The sequence below is a fragment of the Salmo trutta genome, chromosome 38 (genome assembly GCF_901001165.1).
Source record: "Salmo trutta chromosome 38, fSalTru1.1, whole genome shotgun sequence".
Lineage (NCBI taxonomy): Eukaryota > Metazoa > Chordata > Actinopteri > Salmoniformes > Salmonidae > Salmo > Salmo trutta.
Genome location: NC_042994.1, coordinates 11,076,512 through 11,100,847, shown reverse-complemented (window position 1 = coordinate 11,100,847; position 24,336 = coordinate 11,076,512). Strand labels below are relative to the sequence as shown.

The following is a 24,336-nucleotide window of genomic DNA, read 5'->3' as shown; positions in this document are numbered from 1 at the left end:
CTACTCTAGACCCCAGGACAGTAGAGACCAAGATTCATGTAGTCTACTCCAGACCCCAGGACAGTAGAGACCAAGATGAATGTAGTCTACTCCAGACCTCAGGAATGTAGAGACCAAGATGAATGTAGTCTACTCCAGACCCCAGGACAGTAGAGACCAAGATGAATGTAGTCTACTCTAGACCCCAGGACAGTAGAGACCAAGATGAATGTAGTCTACTCTAGACCCCAGGACAGTAGAGACCAACAGGAATGTAGTCTACTCTAGACCCAGGACAGTAGAGACCAATCGGAATGTAGTCTACTCTAGACCCCATTACAGTAGAGACCAAGATGAATGTAGTCTACTCCAGACCCCAGGATAGTAGAGACCAAGATGAATGTAGTCTACTCTAGACCCCAGGATAGTAGAGACCAAGATGAATGTAGTCTACTCTAGACCCCAGGATAGTAAAGACCAAGATGAATGTAGTCTACTCTAGACCCCAGGACAGTAGAGACCAAGATGAATGTAGTCTACTTCAGACCCCAGGACAGTAGAGACCAAGATGAATGTAGTCTACTCTAGACCCCAGGACAGTAGAGACCAAGATGAATGTAGTCTACTCCAGACCCCAGGACAGTAGAGACCAAGATGAATGTAGTCTACTCCAGACCTCAGGAATGTAGAGACCAAGATGAATGTAGTCTACTCCAGACCTCAGGACAGTAGAGACCAAGAGGAACATAGTCTAATCCAGACCCCAGGACAGTAGAGACCAAGATTCATGTAGTCTACTCCAGACTCCAGGACAGTAGAGACCAAGAGGAACATAGTCTAATCCAGACCCCAGGACAGTAGAGACCAAGATTCATGTAGTCTACTCCAGACTCCAGGACAGTAGAGACCAAGAGGAACATAGTCTAATCCAGACTCCAGGACAGTAGAGACCAAGATTCATGTAGTCTACTCCAGACTCCAGGACAGTAGAGACCAAGAGGAGCATAGTCTAATCCAGACCCCCAGGACAGTAGAGACCAAGATTCATGTAGTCTACTCCAGACTCCAGGACAGTAGAGACCAAGAGGAACATAGTCTAATCCAGACTCCAGGACAGTAGAGACCAAGATTCATGTAGTCTACTCCAGACTCCAGGACAGTAGAGACCAAGATGAATGTAGTCTACTCCAGACCTCAGGAATGTAGAGACCAAGAGGAATGTGGCCAAATGAGGATAAAATACAATGGCCTGGACTGGTCTCAGATCTGTGTATGTGCCAACTCATCTGACTATAGTAGTTGACTAAAGCACATACAGTTCTGGGACCAGACTAATCAAATGTAGCCTTATTGTGATGTGACTCAGAGGGAGAAAAAGGAAGGCCTTGCAGCACAGTGGTTGAGGGAGACGTGGATGCAGTGATATGGTTTGTCTGCTTTTCTCACTGTCCTTTTCTCTCTCCCTGCAGGGAAAGTTCATCCGGATTAACTTTGATGTCACCGGATACATCGTCGGGGCCAACATTGAAACTTGTATCCTTCCAAACAGCTAGCTTAAATGTTCCATGCAAGCTATGATATTAATCATTTACATAAACGGACAGATTTTGATGGGGATTGTTGTGTTATGCAAATTAGATCCCAGAGGGGCCGCATAAATCTACTCTAGGGGGTTAATATCTTCCTTTACTGTATAAAGGCTGCCCTTCCTTGACTGTGATGGGACAGATCTATTGGAGAAATCGAGAGCTGTTCGCCAAGCCAAAGACGAGCGCACCTTCCACATCTTCTACCAGCTGCTGTGTGGGGCGGGAGAACATCTCAGGTGTAAGTAGTCTGATATGTACCATCAGCATAACTTTAACGACCCAGACCCATATGGCCTCTGTAAAGAATAGTCACCCTCTGACATGCAGAACATTGTTTCTCTAGCCGTTGGCCTGAGGTGTCTTGAAACCCACTCAGACTCTGTGTCGTTCACTATCTAGTATCACAATAACATCACCTGTCAGTGGGCTGACTGTCAAAAATGCATGTTTGCCTTTTGTCCTTTGTGACCTCGGACCAGCTATCTCGACGTCATTTCCTTTTCCTCTGTGTAGCGGACCTGCTCCTGGAGGGCTTCAACAGCTACCGCTTCCTGTCCAACGGCAACATTACCGTCCCTGGTCAGCAGGACAAAGACAACTTCCAGGAGACCATGGAGGCCATGCACATCATGAGCTTCTCCCACGACGAGATCCTGGGTACCACCATCCTCACTCTCATCTGTCTGACTGACTGTCTGTCTGTCTGACTGTCTGTCTGTCTGTCTCAACTTTTTAAATGCTTTTTACATCAACACTTTACAGCTTTATAGTAATTATTCTAACTTTATATGTTCATAACAGTTCCATGTATTCCAACAAACACAGAGCAGTTTGTGGCGTTCATGATGGGTTTATGATAACGTTCTCTGCTTGCAGCCATGCTGAAGGTGGTCTCCTCCGTGCTTCAGTTTGGGAACATCGTCTTCAAGAAGGAGAGGAACTCAGACCAGGCCTCTATGCCTGAGAATACAGGTAGCTGACATTGACCCGCTGTGCCCTCGGCACACGTAACGACATTCACACTTATCTTCCTCTTCCTCATCTTTCTCCCAGACCTGTGCTAACCAGCCTGAGTCAGACGTCAGCGCTCTAACGATTTAACCTTCCCGTCTCTCCTGGCCCTGTCACACACCTTCAAACAACATCATTATTCAGATTTACTCCCCTACTTTACTTAGAAGAAAAAAACAAATGAAGACTTTGCCTCAACCGCGTGTGTTACTGCTGCATTCCTGGCATTTCAAGAGGAGAGGGTAGCAAGTGAGTGTCAATGCCGTGGCCCAGACAGTTATTACCAAATGTGGAAAACAGATCTAGGACAGAGGGAGATGTTTTTAGCAGGCTCTGCGCTGGCAACTCTACCCCTGGAAATGATACAGATTTATCATTCTTACCTCTCCAGAAGCTCCCGCCGTGACAAATATTTCAAATTCAAACATCTCCCCAGTTCCAAAAGACAAATATCATAAAAGCCGCTTTGACACGTCTTAAATCAAGTCTGTGTTGTTAACCCACGGGTGTTCTAAACAGCTGTGTTTAACTACCCGCTACCCTGAGCTCTAGTCCAGACCTGGGTTCAAATACTATTCTAAGTTATTTCAAATACTTAAGCTGTGGTTGGTTGAGCTTGTCTTTTGCAAAAAAGTCCCAAAAGTGCAAACCCCTTTCACCTGACACTCCAGACAGACTAGAGCAAATGCTCAAAGTAATTGAAATATTTCAAATAGTATTTGGATCCAGGTCTGCTCCCTACCTTATAGGTACTGGACTGGCAGGGGGAGGCAGTCACTCGGTTCAGTTCTTACTTATTATTCTTTACCATTAACGGTCAAATGTGAGCAACTTCTGGCAGAAGGGGGAGAATGTAATTCTTAGCTACCGACCATGTAGAGCTGTGGCCTGCTGCCACTGGTATGTATTTTCTGGTGGTCTCAAGCGGTGGTCCCACTGATGGAAAGTCAATATGGTTTTTACTGTGTGTTTTCACACTCACTGGGGTTTATGGGAATTGGAGGATTATAGGGTTATCCGTCGGGTCTATAAAATATATATATATATATATATATATATATATATATATATATATATATATATATAAAATCATATCATATATATATATATAAAATCATATCCCAAAAACATTTAACTCCTCAAATATTGCTACTTCTTCCCCTGCTACTGCTTTAAGTCTATGTAAGGGATATTTGAGTATTGTAAAGCTATTTGTGTTGCCTGTAATCACATCTTGAGAACGAACATTTAATGTTACTACTGTTTTCCCTTTTTTCACTCCCTCCTTTATCTCCCTCTTCCTCCTCTCCTCTACCAGCGGCCCAGAAGTTGTGCCACTTGTTGGGGCTGAACGTGATGGAGTTCACCCGGGCCATCCTGTCTCCAAGGATCAAGGTGGGACGAGACTACGTCCAGAAGGCCCAGACCAAAGAACAGGTAAAACACAAACGCTACACCACAGAAGCTCTCCTTGCTTCACTCATCACCCCTCTATGGACTCACTGTACTTCTGACTCTGGATCAGGATAATGTTAGTACTGTGGGGTGTGTTTCCTGCCCACCTCTTTGTTAGATTTATAACAACAGAGAGGTCTAGCCGTGAGACCCCAAGGCTGAGAATGGCAGACTTACTTGCCAAGTCATACCACTGAAAGACAATCTAATAAGCAATGCATATTTCTCTCTTTCTCTCTCTCTCTCTCTCTCTAGGCTGACTTTTCAGTGGAGGCTCTGGCCAAGGCCACATACGAGCGTCTGTTCCGCTGGCTGGTCCACCGCATCAACAAGGCCCTGGACCGTACCAAACGCCAGGGGGCCTCCTTCATCGGCATCCTGGACATCGCTGGTTTTGAGATCTTCCAGGTACTTAAATGCGTAGACCTCAACAGGTACTTAAATACATGGCAAATAAGGCCTCCACTAGGTCCCTCCATCTCTTCCAGATACAGAGAAAACAGCTAGAGAAGAGAGAGGGGACTTGGTTTGGCTTCAGTTCATCCTGTCTATGGAACTGGTCATCTGAATGGTCTAAGGATGTTTTTTTGTGGGGCAATGGTCTGATTGACATTTTTGGGAAACAGCTGATCCTTTATCCTGTGGACCAATTGCACTGTGAACCCATTCCCTCCTCAGGGTCAGTTATGGGAATCTCAGCACTTCTAAAAATGCCTTTTGGGTGTCATCTTCATTTAGTTTTATATCATTCACACCAAGGTCATTAATTGATCTATCACTTGATAGACAATAGTTATCATGCGAGGCTCGTTCAACAAGAGGCGAGTTCAGAAGGTTCAGACATTGCTGACATGAACCTTGTCGTCGATTAGAACACTCAATATCCCAAGATCACTAAATCTTGTGCTGAAATTCCAACCTGTCTGTTTCCCTTCTGGTTTGTGGCAGCTGTTTATTCCCCCACTAAGATCCTTGGCTGCAGTGTTGTAATGTTGAGCCAAAAGAACAGGAAAATAAATCACGATCCCTGGGATCAATTTAATCATAGCAAACAAAAATCAATCAGCTGCAGTTATTGTTTTGTAAAACTGTAAAAAGCAGTAGGTGCCAGTTTGAGCTGAAGACATCTCAACATCTTGGCTATGGAGAAGTGGTATTCATTGGTTTTTCATAAATGAAATAATGTAGTCTTGTTGATTTTACAAATCTGAAACTCTTTACAAATCAATTTCCCCCTAGGGATGAATTAAGAAATGATCCATCTTACTGCTTTATTCACTTTTGAGACAAAATTCCTTGAGTTTCTGAGTTCTAAAAAGATCAAATCAATTTGTATGCCTTTCTCCTGTAGCTGAACTCGTTTGAGCAGCTGTGCATCAACTACACCAACGAGAAGCTGCAGCAGCTGTTCAACCACACCATGTTTGTCCTGGAGCAGGAGGAGTACCAGAGAGAGGGTATCGAGTGGAGCTTCATCGACTTCGGCCTGGACCTGCAGCCCTGTATCGACCTCATCGAGAGGCCGGTCAGTATCCGTTTAGTGAGTGTGTGTGTGTGTGTGTCCTCCTGTGGTGTTTGTGCTGTTGTCAAAACTTGGGTCATGTTCAATGAGCAGCTAACGTTTTGAAACAGAGTGAATCTGTAAGGATCAAAGTTAAAACAATTTGTGGGAAAAAACAATCAATGGAAAACTAAAACAATTAGTTTTCCATTGATTCACTTTTTTTCCCTGGTGTCCTATTGAACACGGCCTGTTGTGTGCTGTCATCCTGCAGGCGAACCCTCCTGGTGTGCTGGCTCTGTTGGATGAGGAGTGCTGGTTCCCCAAGGCCACAGACAAGACGTTCATCGACAAGCTGGTCCAGGAGCAGGGCACCCACTCCAAGTTCCAGAAGCCCAGACAGCTAAAGGACAAGGCTGACTTCTGCATAATCCACTACGCTGGCAAGGTACGGACCGGTGAGATTACATATAGGTGGTGGAGGATAGTTTAAGGTATATATATTTATTTTTTTGTAACCCAAAGAGTGGTGTAAAAATCCAGAAAACTATCCCTTTAAAAACATATGGCTCTGCCATATTCCTCCAGTCAAAGATGAAACATTTACAATGCACTGGGATGTATAATAGACCGATTTTCCCGCAGAGGCAATCATGGGGCTATTTTTATGTATCCACTTACAAGTTACTTTGGTTTACGTCATCTGCACTACTTGTAGACCGCAGAGCCTTTGGCTTGTAGTGTTCTTGGAGGCACACCAGGTCCTTTCAAGCTGCAGGGCTTACTTCCAGATCTTCTGATTTCTCCAAGGTTTTCCCCTGTAGTGGTCTTGGAGGCACACCAGGTTCTTTTGGAAAGCCACTGTTATAATGTGTCCTGAGGCATTGTCTGTTCCGTCACTAGCCCCTATCCTGTTCCCATCAACCTCTGGCTGCTGTATCGCTCTTGACCCACAACTTCTCCTCTGTGGTATTCAAATCCCGCAGGAGTATCATCCTGGTTTTATGTATCAAATACGTGGGAGGAGGTTTGGCTAGTTTCTCTAGCGTCCAGTCAGTGTTGCGCAACAGAGACCCGGGCCCTTTCCAGTACAGGCAGTGCTGCGGTACACCATAACCACATCTGTTTAATATTATGTCGACGTTCTCTTTAAACACACTTTTCTGGAATGATTTGGAGTCTTATGTCACCCCTAGTGAAATGAATTTGGAACCTCAACAGTAATTTTGCTGTATATCACCACTCTCCGACAGTTCAATTCAATAAACTGTATTCATCCCTGAAGGGCTATTATTGCTAATATCTCTCACGGCCTGGATGGTTCTGACCTTCTCCCCCTCCCCAGGTGGACTACAAGGCAGATGAGTGGCTGATGAAGAACATGGACCCCCTGAATGACAACGTGGCCACGCTGCTCAACCAGTCCACTGACAAGTTTGTGGCCGAGCTCTGGAAAGATGGTAAGTTATGGCCCCGGCCCCTGTCCTGTCTACATGGTTAACAGAGAAGGACTGTGTTAGCGCTTGCTTGCTTGATGACTAACAGTTGTTATTAGTTAGATTGGTTAATTCATCATAATTTAAGCCTATTTGTGTTAGGGATTGTCAATGTACAATGTTTGCTGCTTATTTAGCTAACATGGTACTAATAGTAATTAGTCGGACTTCAGCCTACTAACCTGTTTATGTTTTCAACCTTTTTCTGTTTTTATTTTCTCTTCTGTCAGGTGTTTTTATCCCCCTGTCTCTCTGTATCGTAGAGATACAGAACAATGTCACTAGTCTTGATGAGCCTCCAGGTGAATGTTATGACTGTAGCTGTAGAAGGTTCCATGCTTACCAGTGCAGCATGGTGTTGTCCATAGAGATAGATGATGTTTTATGTTATCACATGCTGATGTAGATCCATGGCTTAGCGGTGCAGCATGGTAAAGCCTACCTCCATACAGAGGCTCCCGTCGCTTCTAGGCTGCATGTCATTGTTGGTCGTCGCCTATGTCTCAGTACAACTATAGTAGTCATTAGGCCAATGGATGGCAATACCTTTCAGTAATGCTCTACTCCTGCTAGCATTAGATACTGCCTACTTGGACTAAATTGGTCTGAAAAGACTGTATTATTGTTTTGTTCAATTCAAATGATTTAATGATTACACCATGAAGAAAATACAACAAAACAATAATACAGGCTTTTCAGACCAATTTATTCCACTTCCCGGAGAGTAATTACAGTATAGGTACCTAATAATTTGGTCACGGGAACTACTTTGTATTAGAACCAATACTGAAGTGTCTGCCAATTTACTACTTGAGAATACGGGAGACCTAATGTCTTATACAGACAGGTGACACGCTTCAAATATCACTGTTGTTGACAACACACACAACCAAAATTCTTCACAGTTATCTTCCTATTTCTACACAATCTGTCACGGTTCGCTACCCTAATAGGGCATAAACCAAACATTGTCCTTATTGCTACTACTTATACACACAAATCATGTTAAAAAAACATTTGAATGTCTTTTTGCTTTTCTAACTGTGAATGAGGCTCTCCTCCAGAACTTATAGGCAACCTTCTATCACAATCCTCATTCCTCCTTTGTCCTTCTCCATGGACTACTTCTCTACTTCTCTACAACCTACCCTACCGTACTAGTACTCAAGCATGACACTTTATCCATACACACACACACACACCCTATGTCCTCACGGCCACAGCGGCTGGGACTTATGGATCTCGTCCCACTTATGGATCTCGCAGGGGAACACCCCCACTAGGGACCTATCCTAACGGAACCTACCCTACACCATAGGTCTGCCTATGGATCTCGCAGGGGAACACCCCCACTAGAGACCTATCCTAACGGAACCTACCCTACACCATAGGTCTGCCTATGGATCTCGCAGGGGAACACCCCCACTAGGGACCTATCCTAACGGAACCTACCCTACACCATAGGTCTGCCTATGGATCTCACAGGGGAACACCCCCACTAGAGACCTATCCTAACGGAACCTACCCTACACCATAGGTCTGCCTATGGATCTCACAGGGGAACACCCCCACTAGGGACCTATCCTAACGGAACCTACCTTACACTGTAGTGTCACCCACGGAACTTGCAGAGAACTAGCTCCACACAGGACCTAATTTTACGGAACCTTCCCTTAACCCTATATTTCTATGGATCTTGCAGAGGAACACCCCCACTTGGGACCTATCCTTACAGAACCTACCCTACACCATATATTTATGACTGGTCGTAACACGATGGAACACCTGAATTAACTTAGGCTTTCTAGGTCTGTATCCTATAATTCATTCAGCCTACGTCTCTCATCTCCCCAAGATGTCAGAATGAGTGGTAACAGGTGTAGAAAACTGTGCCTACCTTGTTTTTGGTGCATGCTCCTGTTTCACTGATTCGGACACTTTAGTTCGACTGTAAATCATGGTGAATCCTTACGACAACGCCAACTGTTCTGAAGGTTCTGAACAAGCAGAAGCTCCAACCAAGTTTTTTCACCCACTGGGTCATACAGCTGCAAAGACAAAGACATGTTTGCACAAGCACATACAGTTGAAGTCTGAAATTAACATACACCTTAGCCAAATACATTTAAACTCAGTTTTTCACTATTCTTGACATTTAATCCTTGTAATAATTCCTTGTCTTAGGTCAGTTAGGATCACCACTTTATTTTAAGAATGTGGAATGTCAGAATAATAGTAGAGAGTGACTTATTTCAGCTTTTATTTATTTCATCACATTCAAGTGGGTCAGAAGTTTACATACACTCAATTAGTATTTGGTAGCATTGCCTTTAAATTGTTTAACTTGGGTCAAACGTTTCGGGTAGCCTTCCACAAGCTTCCCACAATAAGTTGGGTGAATTTTGGCCCATTCCTACTGACAGAGCTGGTGTAACTGAGTCAGGTTTGTAGGCCTCGTTGCTCGCACACACTTTTTCAGTTCTGCCCACACATTTTCTATAGGATTGAGGTCAGGGCTTTGTGATGGCCACTTCAATACCTTTACTTTGTTGTCCTTAAGCCATTTTGCCACAACTTTGGAAGTATGCTTGGGGTCATTGTCCATTTGGAAGACCCATTTGCGACCAAGCTTTAACTTCCTGACTAATGTCTTGAGATGTTGCTTCAATATATCCACATAATTTTCCTCCCTCATGATGCCATCTATTTTGTGAAGTGCACCAGTCCCTCCTGCAGCAAAGCACCCCCACAACATGATGCTGCCACCCCCATGCTTCACGGTTGGGATGGTGTTCTTCAGCTTGCAAGCCTCCCCCTTTTTCCTCCAAACATATCAATGGTCATTATGGCCAAACAGTTTTATTTTTGTTTCATCAGACCAGAGGACATTTTTCCAAAAAGTACGATCTTTGTCCCCATGTGCAGTTGCAAACCGTAGTCTGGCTTTTTTATGGCGGTTTTGGAGCAGTGACTTCTTCCTTGCTGAGCGGCCTTTCAGGTTATGTCAATATTGGACTTGTTTTACTGTGGATATAGATACTTTTGTACCTGTTTCCTCCAGCATCTTCACAAGGTCATTTGCTGTTGTTCTGGGATTGATTTGCACTTTTTGCATCAAAGTACGTTCATCTCTAGGAGACAGAACGAGTATCCTTCCTGAGCGGTATGATGGCTGCATGGTCCCATTGTGTTTAATCTTGTGTACTATTGTTTGTAAAGATGAACGTGGTAGCTTCAGGCATTTGGAAATTTGGAAATTGCTCCCAAGGATGAACCAGTCTTGTGGAGGTCTACCATTTGTTTGGGCGGAGGTCTTGGCGGATTTCTTTTGATTTTCCCATGATGTCAAGCAAAGAGGCACTGAGTTTGAAGTTAGGCCTTGAAATACATCCACAGGTACACCTCCAATTGACTCAAATTATGTCAATTAGCCTATCAGAAGCTTCTAAAGCCATGACATAATTTTCTGGAATTTTCCAAGCTGTTTAAAGGCACAGTCAACTTAGTGTATGTAAACTTCTGACCCACTGGAATTGTGACAGTGAATTATAAGTGAAATAATCTGTCTGTAAACAATTGTTGGAAAAATTACGTGTCATGCACAAAGTAGATTGTACTAACCGACTTGCCAAAACTATAGTTTGTTAACAAGAAATTTGTGGAGTGGTTGAAAAATGAGTTTTAATGACTCCAACCTAAGTGTATGTAAACTTCCGACTTCAAATGTATATTTATACCCTCCTACTAGGCGGGGTCAACTACTTGCACATCTGGACAGCCAATACACCTCTGTTGCTAGTCAGTAACTTAATTGGTTCCTCTCATTGGTGTAGTCATGGCCCTGCCTGATGCTGGAACCTTCGTGGGCGTGGAAGTATATGTGTGCGGGATAGGACTGTTCCTTCTCATTTCATCTGACCTGACCTCGGGCCGAATTCCTCACTCCTCCCTAACCCACGACTGTCCTACCTTTTCAGTGACTGAAACCAGACTGTTGCCCTTTGCCTCCCTCCTTAGGAGCCATGAGATGTAACAATAACATGTTTGATTGAATGTTCACTTTCTGCACTCCCTCTTGTCTCAGTCAGTAATTTTCCATACACTTAGTTCCTATCCACCCTCCATTGACCCCAACATATACATTCCTTGTACATATACAGTAATCAATAAGTTGTAGTCTGGTAACATGACTAAGTATATTTCAAGCTAGAACCCAACAATTGTGACAGAATCACACATTACTTCCCAAGCGAAGTCCATTTTTTTGTCTCCTCGGCTATAGAAGGTTGTAGCGTAGCCTCTGAATGTCATAGAGACAAACCAAAGATATCCTATATGCATCGTAGTCACGTCTTTCCCCTGCGTTTTACAACTTGTTTCTAGCACAAACATTGCGTTATAGATCACTTTATATAATCAGGTAAAAAAAAAGAATAATAATATTAAGCTAGCAAGGGCTTTTAGCCATTTTCTTTAACAAAAGCCACATCAATTCACTCTCTGGTTTTAAATGAACACACCAAGCCTCCACTGACACTGAGATATTTAAGGAGTGTATGGTGACTGAAGGAAATGGCTGACAAAGTCTATGGATAGTAGACTATAATTTCATCTGTCAAACAGGTAGACCTACCTCTTATTTCTTGAATAGGAATAAATAGGCTCCAACACAAATCCCTCTTGTTAGTAGCCTAAAGTCAAATTAAAATGAAGATCGGTTAAATGAATTAGGCCTTCTTGAATTAGCATTTCAGCACCCATGAGCTGTCAATCTCCGCAGCCTCCGCTTCATCGTAATGTAAGCTATGTAAATTACTTGAATATGGCTTATTGTGAGGTATGTAACTCTGATAAATAGTATCATTTTGGGCAACGAAACATTGTTTTTTATTAAAATCAATTATAGCAGTAGCAAGCTTACCTCTGCTCCTCCTTCTCATCTTCACGCTTGTCCTCTCAAACTGAACAGGACATCAGTAGGGCTAGTCCACACACACAAATATAGCATTTTGGCGACGAAGCCTTTGACTTGCCTCCTGAAGTGCCACCGTACACAGCACAACCATTGGGTTAGGCTGCACAAAAGACTTTAGGCCTACATCAACAAGAGCAGGGCAGGCCAGGGCTCATGATTGGGACAGCCTATCAATTGCTGTGTGTAACTCAACTCTCCCTCCCTCGCTCTCTCTCACTCTCTCTCACTCTCTCTACCGCACCTGCTGTCTCGACCTCTGAATGCTCGGCTATGAAAAGCCAACTGACATTTACACCTGAGGTGCTGACCTGTTGCACCCTCTATAACCACTATTATTATATGACCCTGCTGGTCATCTATGAACATTTGAACAGCTTGAAGAACAATCTGGCATTAATGGAAATGTACTCTTATAATCTCCACCCGGCACAGCCAGAAGAGGACTGGCCATCCCTCAGAGCCTGGTTCCTCTCTAGGTTTCTTCCTCGGTTCCTGCCTTCCTAGGGAGTTTTTCCTAGCCATCGTGCTTCTACATCTGCATTGCTTGCTGTTTGGGGTTTTACGCTGTGTTTCTGTATAAGCACTTTGTGACATCTGCTGACGTAAAAAGGGCTTTATAAATCAATTTGACTGATTGATTGAGAGTGTAGCCTATTTTTACACCTTCCCAGCAGCGCAAAAACTTGGGAAGGAAGTACATTTTCTTCGAAATATAATGTTGCCCTGTGCTTTTCCAAGCACGCTCTTCATATAGCCTAGGCCTATAGTCTAAGGATCATTTTATTGAGACCACAGTAGTGGCACTTGATATTGCGCGCCCAGCAGAGAATCAGGGTTGAGGGGCATCATCAGGCACACATCCAGATATAATAAACAACTAATTCTCAAACACTGAGCAATACACTCTTAGAAAAAAGTGTTCTTCGACTGTCCCCATAGAATAAACCTTTTTGGTTCCAGGTAGAACCCTTTTTGGTTCCAGGTAGAATCCTTTTTGGTTCCAGGTAGAACTCTTTTTGGTTCCTTGTAGAACCCTCTGTGTAAATTGTTCTACATTGAACTCATAAGGGTTCTGCCTGGAACCAAAAAGGGTTTTTCAAAGGGCTCTCCTATGGGGGCAGCCAAAGAACCCCTTTAGGTTCTAGATAGCACATTTTTTTCTATGAGTGTATGACATTTAATCAATTCCAAATGACATGATCCTCCCCTGGACTAAATGAAAAAAATACTAAACTCTCCCCCTGACTGAAATTGAAAAAGCATGCCCCTCCCCCATTTGCCTCAGGGTAACAATAGTGTACATTTCGACCGCTTCCTTACAGTATGGTGGAAAGGTTAACAGCACTGGGTATTCAGTATTCCGAACCAAAGCCTATTCTCCTTTCTGGGTTTTATTCCCTTTCCAAGGCATATATTTAAGCGTAAAGGGAATTAAACAATTGAGGCTTGACTGATGAAAGATTAATGGCATTCATTTCCCCATTTAATTCTTTTTAAGTAGCAGAGAATTGGAACCACATGTAGTATTTGGCATTTCTCTTGGCCCGATTCTACAGTACTATAGACGTTGATACACAGCAGGTGTGACAGTGGTACAATATTTACAGACTAAAAACTGAAAGTCTGGAACTTTGTAGGACATTCCTGGAGTTCTGTCTGCCTGAAACCCTAGGAGCCTAATAACACAGTTGAAGGTTTGATTTTGATAGATTACCTGTATGGACACTTGGATAAACAATTGTTAATTCATCAGCATGCCTCGTATCAAAACTGTTTTATGCCACGTGTTGGAAATATGACGCTTGGCAACACACCAGCCCAGCAATAATGTCACACCAAAATGAAACAAGGCATGTTGTGAATCTGAAGTTACGGATATGAAATGGCCCTGTGTGACTGACTGTCAGATTATGCTAATATGATGAAAAAAAGACAATGTGTAGGAAAGGTCCCAGGCTGTGAAATGCCTTTAGTTTCATACCAAAGAATAGGCCTTTAATTTGTTGTTATCCTAAAAGGTTGTCACTTTGAATGACTGCTGGAAGGAGTAGTGTGGGAACATAGTGCTCAAGAAGACCTGTTTTTACCGCTAGCAACCATCCCACCCTTCATCAGCTGCACCTAGCCTGAAGAACGTTTAAGAATACAGACCCTGGAACCAAGACGGTATACTGTATAGCAGTGGTTCCCAACTCCAGTCCTCCAGTACCCCCAACAGCACACATTGTTGGGGTAGCCCCGGATAAAAACGCCTGATTCAACTCATCAAGGGCTTGATGATTACTTGACGTGTTGAATCAGTTGTGCTTGTCCGGGACTACAGTTTTAGGTGATCCTCTAGCCCTGTCCTAGCCCCATCCCCACAAATCCACAGAGGCTGCCAGTCATACCTAGAGGTCCTCATCTATCTACACCTGCAGCTGACACACATTGCTGCTGGCTGCTGCTACTCCCAGCGTCCCCTGTCTGTCTGTCTGTCTGTCTGTCTGTCTGTCTGTCTGTCTGTCTGTCTGTCTGTCTGTCATCTACCTCCCAACACCTCTCTCCAAGTCCGCCCCCCCTCTCTTTTAACCCCTTTCTTTCCCTCTTTCCTCGCCAGTGGACCGCATCGTGGGCCTGGACCAGGTGGCGGGCATGGCGGAGACGACGTTCGGAGCCACCTACAAGACCAAGAAGGGCATGTTCCGCACGGTGGGCCAGCTCTACAAGGAGTCCCTCACCAAGCTCATGGCCACCTTGAGGAACACCAACCCCAACTTCGTCCGCTGTATTATCCCCAACCACGAAAAGAAGGTGAGTAGTATATCCTGTCATACTTTACATGTCAGTCTAACTATACCAGGCCACCTGTTCTATACTATAGCCAACAGAAGGGGTGAGACTTGAATTGATCTCTTAATTTCAGGGTTTTCTCTGAGTATATATTGCTAGACCTTCTGTAGACACAAGGTTAATAGGTAATAGTCTTTGCTTGTACACCTGTACCAGATTTTTTAACAATTTATTTATAACACTTCACTTCATCTCTCTCCAATGTCAGGCTGGTAAGCTGGAGCCCCATCTGGTTCTGGACCAGCTGAGGTGTAATGGAGTTCTGGAGGGAATCCGTATCTGCAGACAGGGCTTCCCCAACCGCATTGTCTTCCAGGAGTTCAGACAGAGGTAACCACGGAAACAGGACAGATAACTATTGTGCTTGTGTTCTTTGTCTTCGCTGTGAGCAGACTAGACTGCCCTCACTTACAGTGATCTCTGGGTATATGCCAGTGTGTTAACTCCTAATACCTCTCTATTTATCCCAGGTACGAGATCCTGACCCCTAATGCCATCCCCAAGGGCTTCATGGACGGGAAACAGGCCTGCGAGAGGATGGTAAAGGCTTCCAATGTTATCTATTAATTAACTAACACAATGAGCAAAAGTGTTGAAACTCATGAAAATATAAGTTGTGTCAATGCACCACCCTGTTTAAAAAAGATCTGATTTGCATGCTGACTATCCTCATTTACTCATATTCTCCTGTGTATTGTAACAGATCCGAGCGTTGGAACTGGACTCCAACCTGTTCCGTATCGGCCAGAGTAAGATCTTCTTCAGGACCGGAGTCCTGGCCCACCTGGAGGAGGAGAGAGACCTGAAGATCACTGACATCATCATCTACTTCCAGTCTGTCTGCCGCGGCTACCTGGCACGCAAGTGAGTCATTAGGATTAATCATTGATTTATAACTTAATTCATATTTATATAGCCAGACATTCCAGACTTCCAGGCTTCAAATCACTTTACATAGTAAGTACCATGACTCAGCAGCCCCACTGTCTGTCCCCTATCACTCAGTCAGGTAGGTTTAAATGTCCACCTCATTACTGAGGCATGTTCATGCCCTTTGACTTCAATGCAACTCACAAATGGGGCATAAGTACAGATAAGTTATGAAGTTGCTAAAACTGTATAAAGTCAAAATGATACTGTATGTGTTATGTTTTGAGATACAGCTGTGGCCAAGTTAAGTAGCTAAAGGAAAGCTGTTTGTGATATCAGTCTCTTAATTATGTCTCTCCTCAGGGCGTTTGCTAAGAAGCAGCAGCAGCTGAGTGCTCTGAAGGTCCTCCAGAGGAACTGTGCTGCCTACCTCAAGCTGCGCCACTGGCAGTGGTGGAGACTCTTCACCAAGGTGAGTGGGGGTTTTACTGATGGAGCGTGCCGTGAGACCACATCTACACCCACTGTTAACAGGATGCATATGACCATTCCTCTACACCTATTCCTTTCTTCCTTCCCTCCCTCCCTCCCCTGACCTTGATGGGACCCTCCTCCCTTTTCTCTTCCAGGTGAAACCTCTGCTCCAGGTGACCCGGCAGGAGGAGGAGATGCAGGCCAAAGACGAGGAGCTGGTCAAGGTGAAGGAGAGACAGAGCAAGGTGGAGGGAGAGCTGGTGGAGATGGAGAGGAAACACCAACAGGTGAGTTACTACCTGGAGCTCTACCTGATCCCCTTACTATGGTTCTATATGACATTGTTGCTATTCTTCTGAAATATGCACTGCTGAAGATAAAACAACATATGAACTTACTCCAGCCATTGTTAATGTCGTTGGCTTCCATAGTTCATGGTGTGTAGTACTAGTCTGGCCACTGGGTTTGAAAGTTGAGTAGTACACTCTTAAAAGGATTCTGCTGTTGTCCCCATAGGAGAACCATTTTTGGTCCCAAGTAGAACTCTTTTGGGTTCCATGTAGAACCCTCTGTGGAAAGTAGAGGTTGACCGATTAATCGGCATGGCCGATTAATTGGGGCCGATTTCAAGTTGACATAACAATCGGTAATCGGCATTTTTGGGTGCCGATTACATTGCACTCCACGAGGAGACTGCGTGGCAGGCTGACAACCTGTTACGCGAGTGCAGCAAGGAGCCAAGGTAAGTCGCTAGCTAGCATTAAACTTATCTTATAAAAAACAATCAATCAAAAAAGCACTGTCATTGCACCAATGTACCTAACCATAAACATCAATGCCTTTCTTAAAATTAATACACAAGTATATTTTTTAAACCTACATATTTATGTTAGCAGGCAATATTAACTATGGAAATTGTGTCACGGTATATGCAGCAGTTTGGGCCGACTGGCTCGTTGCGAACTGTGTGAAGACCATTTCTTCCAAACAAAGACCGTAATTAATTTGCCAGAATTTTACATAATTATGACATAACATTGAAGGCTGTGCAAGGTAACAGCAATATTTAGACCAGTGGTTCTTAACCTTGTTGGAGGTACTGACCCCCACCAGTTTCATATGCGCATTCACCGAACCCTTCTTAATTGGAAAAATGGCTCTCTTCACCTTGAATTCAGCGAGCGTTGTGTTCTTGTATTGTCCATCTCCATGCAGCTTAAGGAAGTGTTCTCTTAGTTTTGCCGGTGCTAGACTAGAATTGCTCAACTTGGCATTGCAAATCATGCAGTTAGGACGCTGACTCTCATCACGTTCCGTTATACATGTGAATCCATATTGTACATATTCGTCCGACCACTTTCTTTTTTTGCTCGACATAGTTAGTATGAAGGGATTCAAATATTAAGAAAGAAATCACACGACGTACCATCACGACAGTCACAATTCGACTACTGAGCGAGCCAAATTCCCTGCAGCACAGATAGGCCAAGCGATGTTGCGTGATCACCTGCAGCCAATGATGGCCAAGCGGGGCGTGTAATCACGAATCATATGAGTCGGGTGTGTGTCTTGACCTCCGCCGAACCCCTGAGACTGACTCACCGAACCCCTGGGGTTCGATCGAACCCAGGTTAAGAACCACTGATTTAGACTTATGGATGCCACCCGTTCGATAAAATACGGAACGGTTCCGTATTTCACTGAAAAAATGAACGTTTTGTTTTCTAAATTATAGTTTCCGGATTCGACCATATTAATGACTTAAGGCTTGTATTTCTGTGTGTTTATTATATTATAATTAAGTCTATGATTTGATATTTGATAGAGCAGTCTGACTGAGCGGTGGTAGGCAGCAGCAGGCTCGTAAGCATTTATTCAAACAGCACTTTCCTGCGTTTGCCAGCAGCTCTTAGCAATGCTTGAAGCACAGCGCTGTTTATGACTTCAAGCCTATCAACTCCCGAGATTAGGCTGGAAATACTATAGTGCCTATAAGAACATCCAATAGTCAAAGGTAAATTAAATACAAATGGTATAGAGACAAATAGTCCTATAATAACTAAAACCTAAAACTTCTTAACTTCATCCTGGTAGGGGGCAGTATTTTCACGTCCGGATGAAAAGCGTGCCCAGAGTAAACTGCCTGCTACTCAGGCCCAAAATCTAGAATATGCATATAATTAGTAGATTTGGATAGAAAACACTCTGAAGTTTCTAAAACTGTTTGAATGATATGGCAGGCAAAAACCTGAGAAAAAATCCTACCAGGAAGTGGGAAATCTGCAGCTTGTAGTTTTTCAAGTGATTGCCTATTCAATATACAGTGTAAATGGGGTCATATTGCACTTCCTAAGGCTTCCACTAGATGTCAACAGTCTTTAGAACGTTGTTTCAGGCTTCTACTGTGAATGGGGAGCGAATAAGAGCTGTTTGAGTTTGGTGTCTGGCAGTCGGCCATTATTGTAGTTACGTGCGCGGCCATGAGCACGAGCTCAGTTCTCTTTCCTTTATGAAGACCAAGGAATTGTCCGGCTGGAATATTTTTTGAAGATTTATGATAAAAACATCCTAAAGATTGATTCTACACATCGTTTGACATGTTTCTACAAACTGTAATATAACTTTTTTGACTTTTTCGTCTGGACTTTAGTGCGTGCTCCTTCTGCATGTGGAATAGTGAACCTAACGCGTGAACAAAATTGAGGTATTTGGACATAAAGATTAACATTATCGAACAAAATGAACATTTATTGTGGAACTGGGATACCTGGGAGTGCATTCCGATGAAGATCATCAAAGGTAAGTGAATATTTATAATGCTATTTCTGACTTCTGTTGACTCCACAACATGGCGGGTATCTGTATGGCTTATTTTGGTGACTGAGCGCTGTACTCAGATTATTGCAAAGTGTGCTTTTGCCGTAAAGCTTTTTTGAAATCTGACACAGCGGTTGCATTAAGGAGAAGTTTATCTTTAATTCTGTGCATAAGTTGTATATTTTATCAACGTTTACGATGAGTAGTTCTGTAAATTGATGTGCTCATTCACCGGGGGTTTTGGAGGAAAAACATTTCTGAACATTACACGCCAATGTAAAATGGTTTTTTTGGATATAAATATGAACTTTATCGAGCAAAACATACATGTATTGTGTAACATGAAGTCCTAGGAGTGCCATCTGATGAAGATCATCAAAGGTTAGTGATTCATTTTAGCTATATTTCTGGTTTTTGTGAAGCCTTTCCTTGCTTGGAAAATGGCTGTGTGGTTTTTCTTGTCTAGGTGCTGTCCTAACATAATCTAATGGTATGCTTTCGCCTTAAAGCCTTTTTGAAATCGGGCACTGTGGTTGGATTAACGAGAATCTTATCTTTTAAAATGGTGTATAATACATGTATGTTTTGTGGTCCCGTATGCCACAGTTGGTAGAGTATGGTGTTTGCAACGCCAGGGTTGTGGGTTCAATTCCCACGGGGGACCAGTACGGAGAGAAAAAAATTATGAAATGTATGCATTCACTACTGTGAGTCGCTCTGGATAAGAGCGTCTACTAAAATGTGAATGTAATGTTTGAGAAATTTGAATTATGAGATTTTTGTTGTTTTGAATTTTGCGCTCTGCTATTTCATTGGCTGTTGGCGAGTGGGACGCTACCGTGCCACATACCCCAGAGAGGTTAACTGGGAATATTGAAGACTCATGTTAAAAGGAACCACCAGCTTTCGTATGTTTTCATGTTCTGAGCAAGGAACTTAAACATTAGCTTTTTTACATGGCACATATTGCACTTTTACTTTCCTCTCCAACACTGTGTGTTTGCATTATTTAAACCAAATTGAACATGTTTCATTATTGATTTGAGACTAAATAGATTTGTATTTATGTATTATATTAAGTTAAAATAAAAGTGTTCAGTCAGTATTGTTGTAATTGTCATTATTACAAATATATATATAAAAAAATCGGCCGATTAATCGGCACCAGGGTGTTTTTTTTTGGTCCTCCAATCATCGGTATCGGTGTTGAAAAATCGTAATCGGTCGACCTCTAGTGGAAAGGGTTCTACATGAAACCCAAAAGGGTTCTACCTCGAACCAAAAGGGGTTCTTCAAAGGATTCTCCTATGGGGACAGCCAAAGAACCCTTTTTGGTTCTAGATAGCACCTTTTTTGTAGACTTGAGGAGATTTCAACATTCTAATCGAATAACATCTAGAAAAGAAGCGTAGGTAAACTTTGCTCTCTATCCTCTGTGTCCCCCACAGCTCCTAGAGGAAAAGAACATCCTTGCAGAGCAGTTGCAGGCGGAGACGGAGCTGTTTGCCGAGGCGGAGGAGATGAGGGCCCGCCTGGCTGCTAAGAAGCAGGAGCTGGAGGAGATCCTCCATGACCTGGAGTCCAGAGTGGAGGAGGAGGAGGAGAGGAACCAGAGCATGCAGAACGAGAAGAAGAAGATGCAGTCCCACATCCAGGTCAGAGAGAGTGCGAGAGAGAAACTCATATATGCACATATGGATGCAGCATGGAGACACACACACACACACACACACACACACACACACACACACACACACACACACACACACACACACACCATCAGTTGATGAGTTAATGTTGGTTAAGATGGGATTCATTCTAACTAAACTATTGATAACTTCAGCATTGCAATACATATCCTTGGGCTGAAGATACTGAGTGTCTCTGTTGGTTGAACGTATGTATGTCCATTGTCTATCCATAGGATCTAGAGGAGCAGTTAGATGAGGAGGAGGCAGCCAGGCAGAAGCTGCAGCTGGAGAAGGTGACTGCCGAGGCCAAGATCAAGAAGATGGAGGAGGACATTCTACTGCTGGAGGACCAGAACTCCAAGTTCCTCAAGGTCAGAGAAGAGGGCACACTTAAGACTAATTTATACATTCTGCTTCCACATCGTCTGACCGTCTGCTAGGTCTTCTCGAACAAAACCAGAATAGGCATTACAGAATGTCCTATCACCAACACTGAATACGGAACCCTGTGCATTTGGTTGAAGCGGAAAACATAAATTAGGGATTAGACTTGTATAGAGCCCTGAAGGGTACAAGGGATAGTAGAGATGTTTAAGATTATCTTAATCTAGGCCTCCCGAGTGGCGCAGTGGTCTGAGGCACTGCATCGCAGTGCTAGCTGTGCCACTAGAGATTCTGGGTTTGAGTCCAGGCTCTGTCGCAGCCGGTCGTGACCGGGAGGCCCATGGGGCGGCGCACAATTGGCCCAGCGTCATCCGGGTTAGGGAGGGTTTGGCTGGCAGGGATATCCTTGTCTCATCGCGGACTAGCGACTCCTGTGGCGGGCCGGGTGCAGTGCACGCTGTCATGGTCGCCAGGTGTACAGTGTTTCCTCCTAAACATTGGTGCGGCTGGCTTCCGGGTTGGATGGGCATTGCGTCAAGAAGCAGTGTGGCTTGGTTGGGTTGGGTTGTGTTTCAGAGGACGCATGGCTTTCGACCTTCGCCTCTCCCGAGTCCGTACGGGAGTTGCAGCGATGAGACAAGACTGTAACTACTACCAATTGGATACCACGAAATTGGGGACAAAAAAGGGGTGAAAAATACAACAACAAAAAAGATGATCTTAACCTGATACAAATGATTTATTAGAAGATGCCATGAAGGGGAAGCTAAAGAACCACATGCGGCTCTGAAGCCACACATCGCAGACCCCTGTTGTAGAAAACTGTAGAGAGGTTTAACATCTCTCCTCTCCTCTCTCCACCCAACAGGAGAAGAAGTTGCTGGACGACCGTGTGGCCGAGATGACCTCCCAGCTGACGGAGGAGGAGGAGAAGGCCAAGAACCTGGGCAAGGTCAAGAACAAGCAGGAGGTGATGATGGTTGACCTGGAAGGTAAAGGCTTCACTGTGGCTCTTCCTTGATTGGTCTCCTCGATTCCTTGCTCTCTTTCTTCCTTGCTCTCTTTCACTACCTTCATTGGAGGAGAAGGTCCAAGGTCCTTCCCGTCAGGCATTCTTCTCCAAAGCCTTTTGATGATGCAAGGAATCCAGGAAAGATTAGTTGTAGAACTTACTGTAACTCCCTCAATATGTCAGACGTTCAACTGTATATAATAACATTAAGATAAGACTACAGACTAGATAAGATTAAGACTTCTCTGGTAGTGTGATTCTGCGTATGCATAGGAATTCCATTTCAGTTCGGACACCACAATGACTTAATGGTTTACCAAGCGGAAGAATCTGGTTACTACTGCTTAAGTGGAATGTTGGAGTGGATACTTTTGAGTGCTGGGCCAACATCTATTTTCATCGTTTGGTTGACCCTGCAGCCCTTCCACCTTGTGTGTGTGTGTGTGTGTGTGTGTGTGTGTGTGTGTGTGTGTGTGTGTGTGTGTGTGTGTGTGTGTGTGTGTCAACAGAGCGCCTGAAGAAGGAGGAGAAGACGCGCCAGGAGCTGGAGAAGGCCAAGAGGAAGCTAGACGCTGAGACCACGGACCTCCAGGACCAGATAGCTGAGCTGCAGGCCCAGATAGAGGAGCTCAAGATCCAACTGGCCAAGAAGGAGGAGGAGCTACAGGCCGCTCTGTCCAGGTGAGATACTCCCCCTCCAGCCCCAAAATGGATTCTCAATAACGTTCATGGGTTGTGTTCAGTTTGCACCATACAGTCGTGACCAAAAGGTTTGAGAATGACACAAATATTAATTTCCACAAAGTTTGCTCCTTCAGTATCTTTAGATATTTTTGTCAGATGTTACTATGGAATACTGAAGTATAATTACAAGCATTTCATAAGTGTCAAAGGCTTTTATTGACAATGGCATGAAGTTGATGCAAAGAGTCAATATTTGCAGTGTTGACCCTTCTTTTTCAAGACCTCTGCAATCTGCCCTGGCATGCTGTCAATTAACTTCTGGGCCACATCCTGACTAATGGCAGCCCATTCTTGCATAATCAATGCTTGGAGTTTGTCAGAATTTGTGGGTTTTTGTTTGTCCACCCGCCTCTTGAGGATTGACCACAAGTTCTCAATGGGATTAAGGTCTGGGGAGTTTCCTGGCATTGGACCCAAAATATCGATGTTTTCTTCCCCGAGCCACTTAGTTATCACTTTTGCCTTATGGCAAGGTGCTCCATCATACTGGAAAAGGCATTGTTCATCACTAAACTGTTCCTAGATGGTTGGGAGAAGTTGCTCTTGGAGAATGTGTTGGTACCATTCTTTATTCATGGCTGTGTTCTTAGGCAAAATTGTGAGTGAGCCCACTCCCTTGGCTGAGAAGCAACCCCACACATGAATGGTCTCAGGATGCTTTACTGTTGGCATGAGACAGGACTGATGGTAGCGCTCACCTTGTCTTCTCCGGACAAGCTTTTTTCCGGATGCCCCAAACAATTGGAAAGGGGATTCATCAGAGAAAATGACTTTACCGCAGTCCTCAGCAGTCCAATCCCTGTACCTTTTGCAGAATATCTGTCTGTCCCTGATGTTTTTCCTGGAGAGAAGTGGCTTCTTTGCTGCCCTTCTTGACACCAGGCCATCCTCCAAAAGTCTTTGTCTCACTGTGCATGCAGATGCACTCACACCTGCCTGCTGCCATTCCTGAGCAAGCTCTGTACTGGTGGTGCCTGAATCAACTTTAGGAGACGGTCCTGGCGCTTGCTGGACTTTCTTGGGCGCCCTGAAGCCTTCTTCACAACAATTGAACTGCTCTCCTTGAAGTTCTTGATGATCCGATAAATGGTTGATTTAGGTGCAATCTTACTGGCAGCAATATGTGAAGCCCTTTTTGTGCAAAGCAATGATGACGGCACGTGTTTCCTTGCAGGTAACCATGATTGACAGAGGAAGAACAATGATTCCAAGCACCACCCTCCTTTTGAAGCTTCCAGTCTGTTATTCGAACTCAATCAGCATGACAGAGTGATCTCCAGCCTTATCCTCGTCAACACTCACACCTGTGTTAACGAGAGAATCACTGACATGATGTTAGCTGGTCCTTTTGTGGCAGGGCTGAAATGCAGCGGAAATGTTTTTGGGGGGATTCAGTTAATTTGCATGGCAAAGAGGGACTTTGCAATTAATGGCAATTCATCTGATCACTCTTCATAACATTCTGGAGTATATGCAAATTGCCATTATACAAACTGAGGCAGTAGA

At 44.0% G+C, this 24,336-nt stretch overlaps 1 protein-coding gene across 7 annotated transcripts in view; it reads left to right on the top strand.

Moving 5' to 3' along the window:
* The window catches only part of LOC115178517 (myosin-10-like), a 100,895-nt gene that overhangs the window by 55,451 nt on the left and 21,108 nt on the right, over positions 1-24,336 (top strand). For 5 of the 7 annotated variants that reach the window (XM_029739745.1, XM_029739742.1, XM_029739744.1 and 2 more), the window contains 19 exons: positions 1,449-1,512; positions 1,708-1,806; positions 2,082-2,225; positions 2,445-2,540; positions 3,898-4,016; positions 4,290-4,442; positions 5,386-5,574; positions 5,810-5,983; positions 6,881-6,995; positions 14,606-14,799; positions 15,047-15,168; positions 15,309-15,378; positions 15,542-15,702; positions 16,072-16,180; positions 16,338-16,469; positions 20,448-20,654; positions 20,924-21,061; positions 21,943-22,066; positions 22,596-22,767. In XM_029739745.1, the coding sequence (XP_029595605.1) occupies positions 1,449-1,512; positions 1,708-1,806; positions 2,082-2,225; positions 2,445-2,540; positions 3,898-4,016; positions 4,290-4,442; positions 5,386-5,574; positions 5,810-5,983; positions 6,881-6,995; positions 14,606-14,799; positions 15,047-15,168; positions 15,309-15,378; positions 15,542-15,702; positions 16,072-16,180; positions 16,338-16,469; positions 20,448-20,654; positions 20,924-21,061; positions 21,943-22,066; positions 22,596-22,767 (2,582 nt within the window). The remainder of the gene's footprint in view (positions 1-1,448; positions 1,513-1,707; positions 1,807-2,081; positions 2,226-2,444; positions 2,541-3,897; positions 4,017-4,289; positions 4,443-5,385; positions 5,575-5,809; positions 5,984-6,880; positions 6,996-14,605; positions 14,800-15,046; positions 15,169-15,308; positions 15,379-15,541; positions 15,703-16,071; positions 16,181-16,337; positions 16,470-20,447; positions 20,655-20,923; positions 21,062-21,942; positions 22,067-22,595; positions 22,768-24,336) is intronic. The other 2 variants (XM_029739746.1, XM_029739743.1) reach the window with 1 other exon arrangement.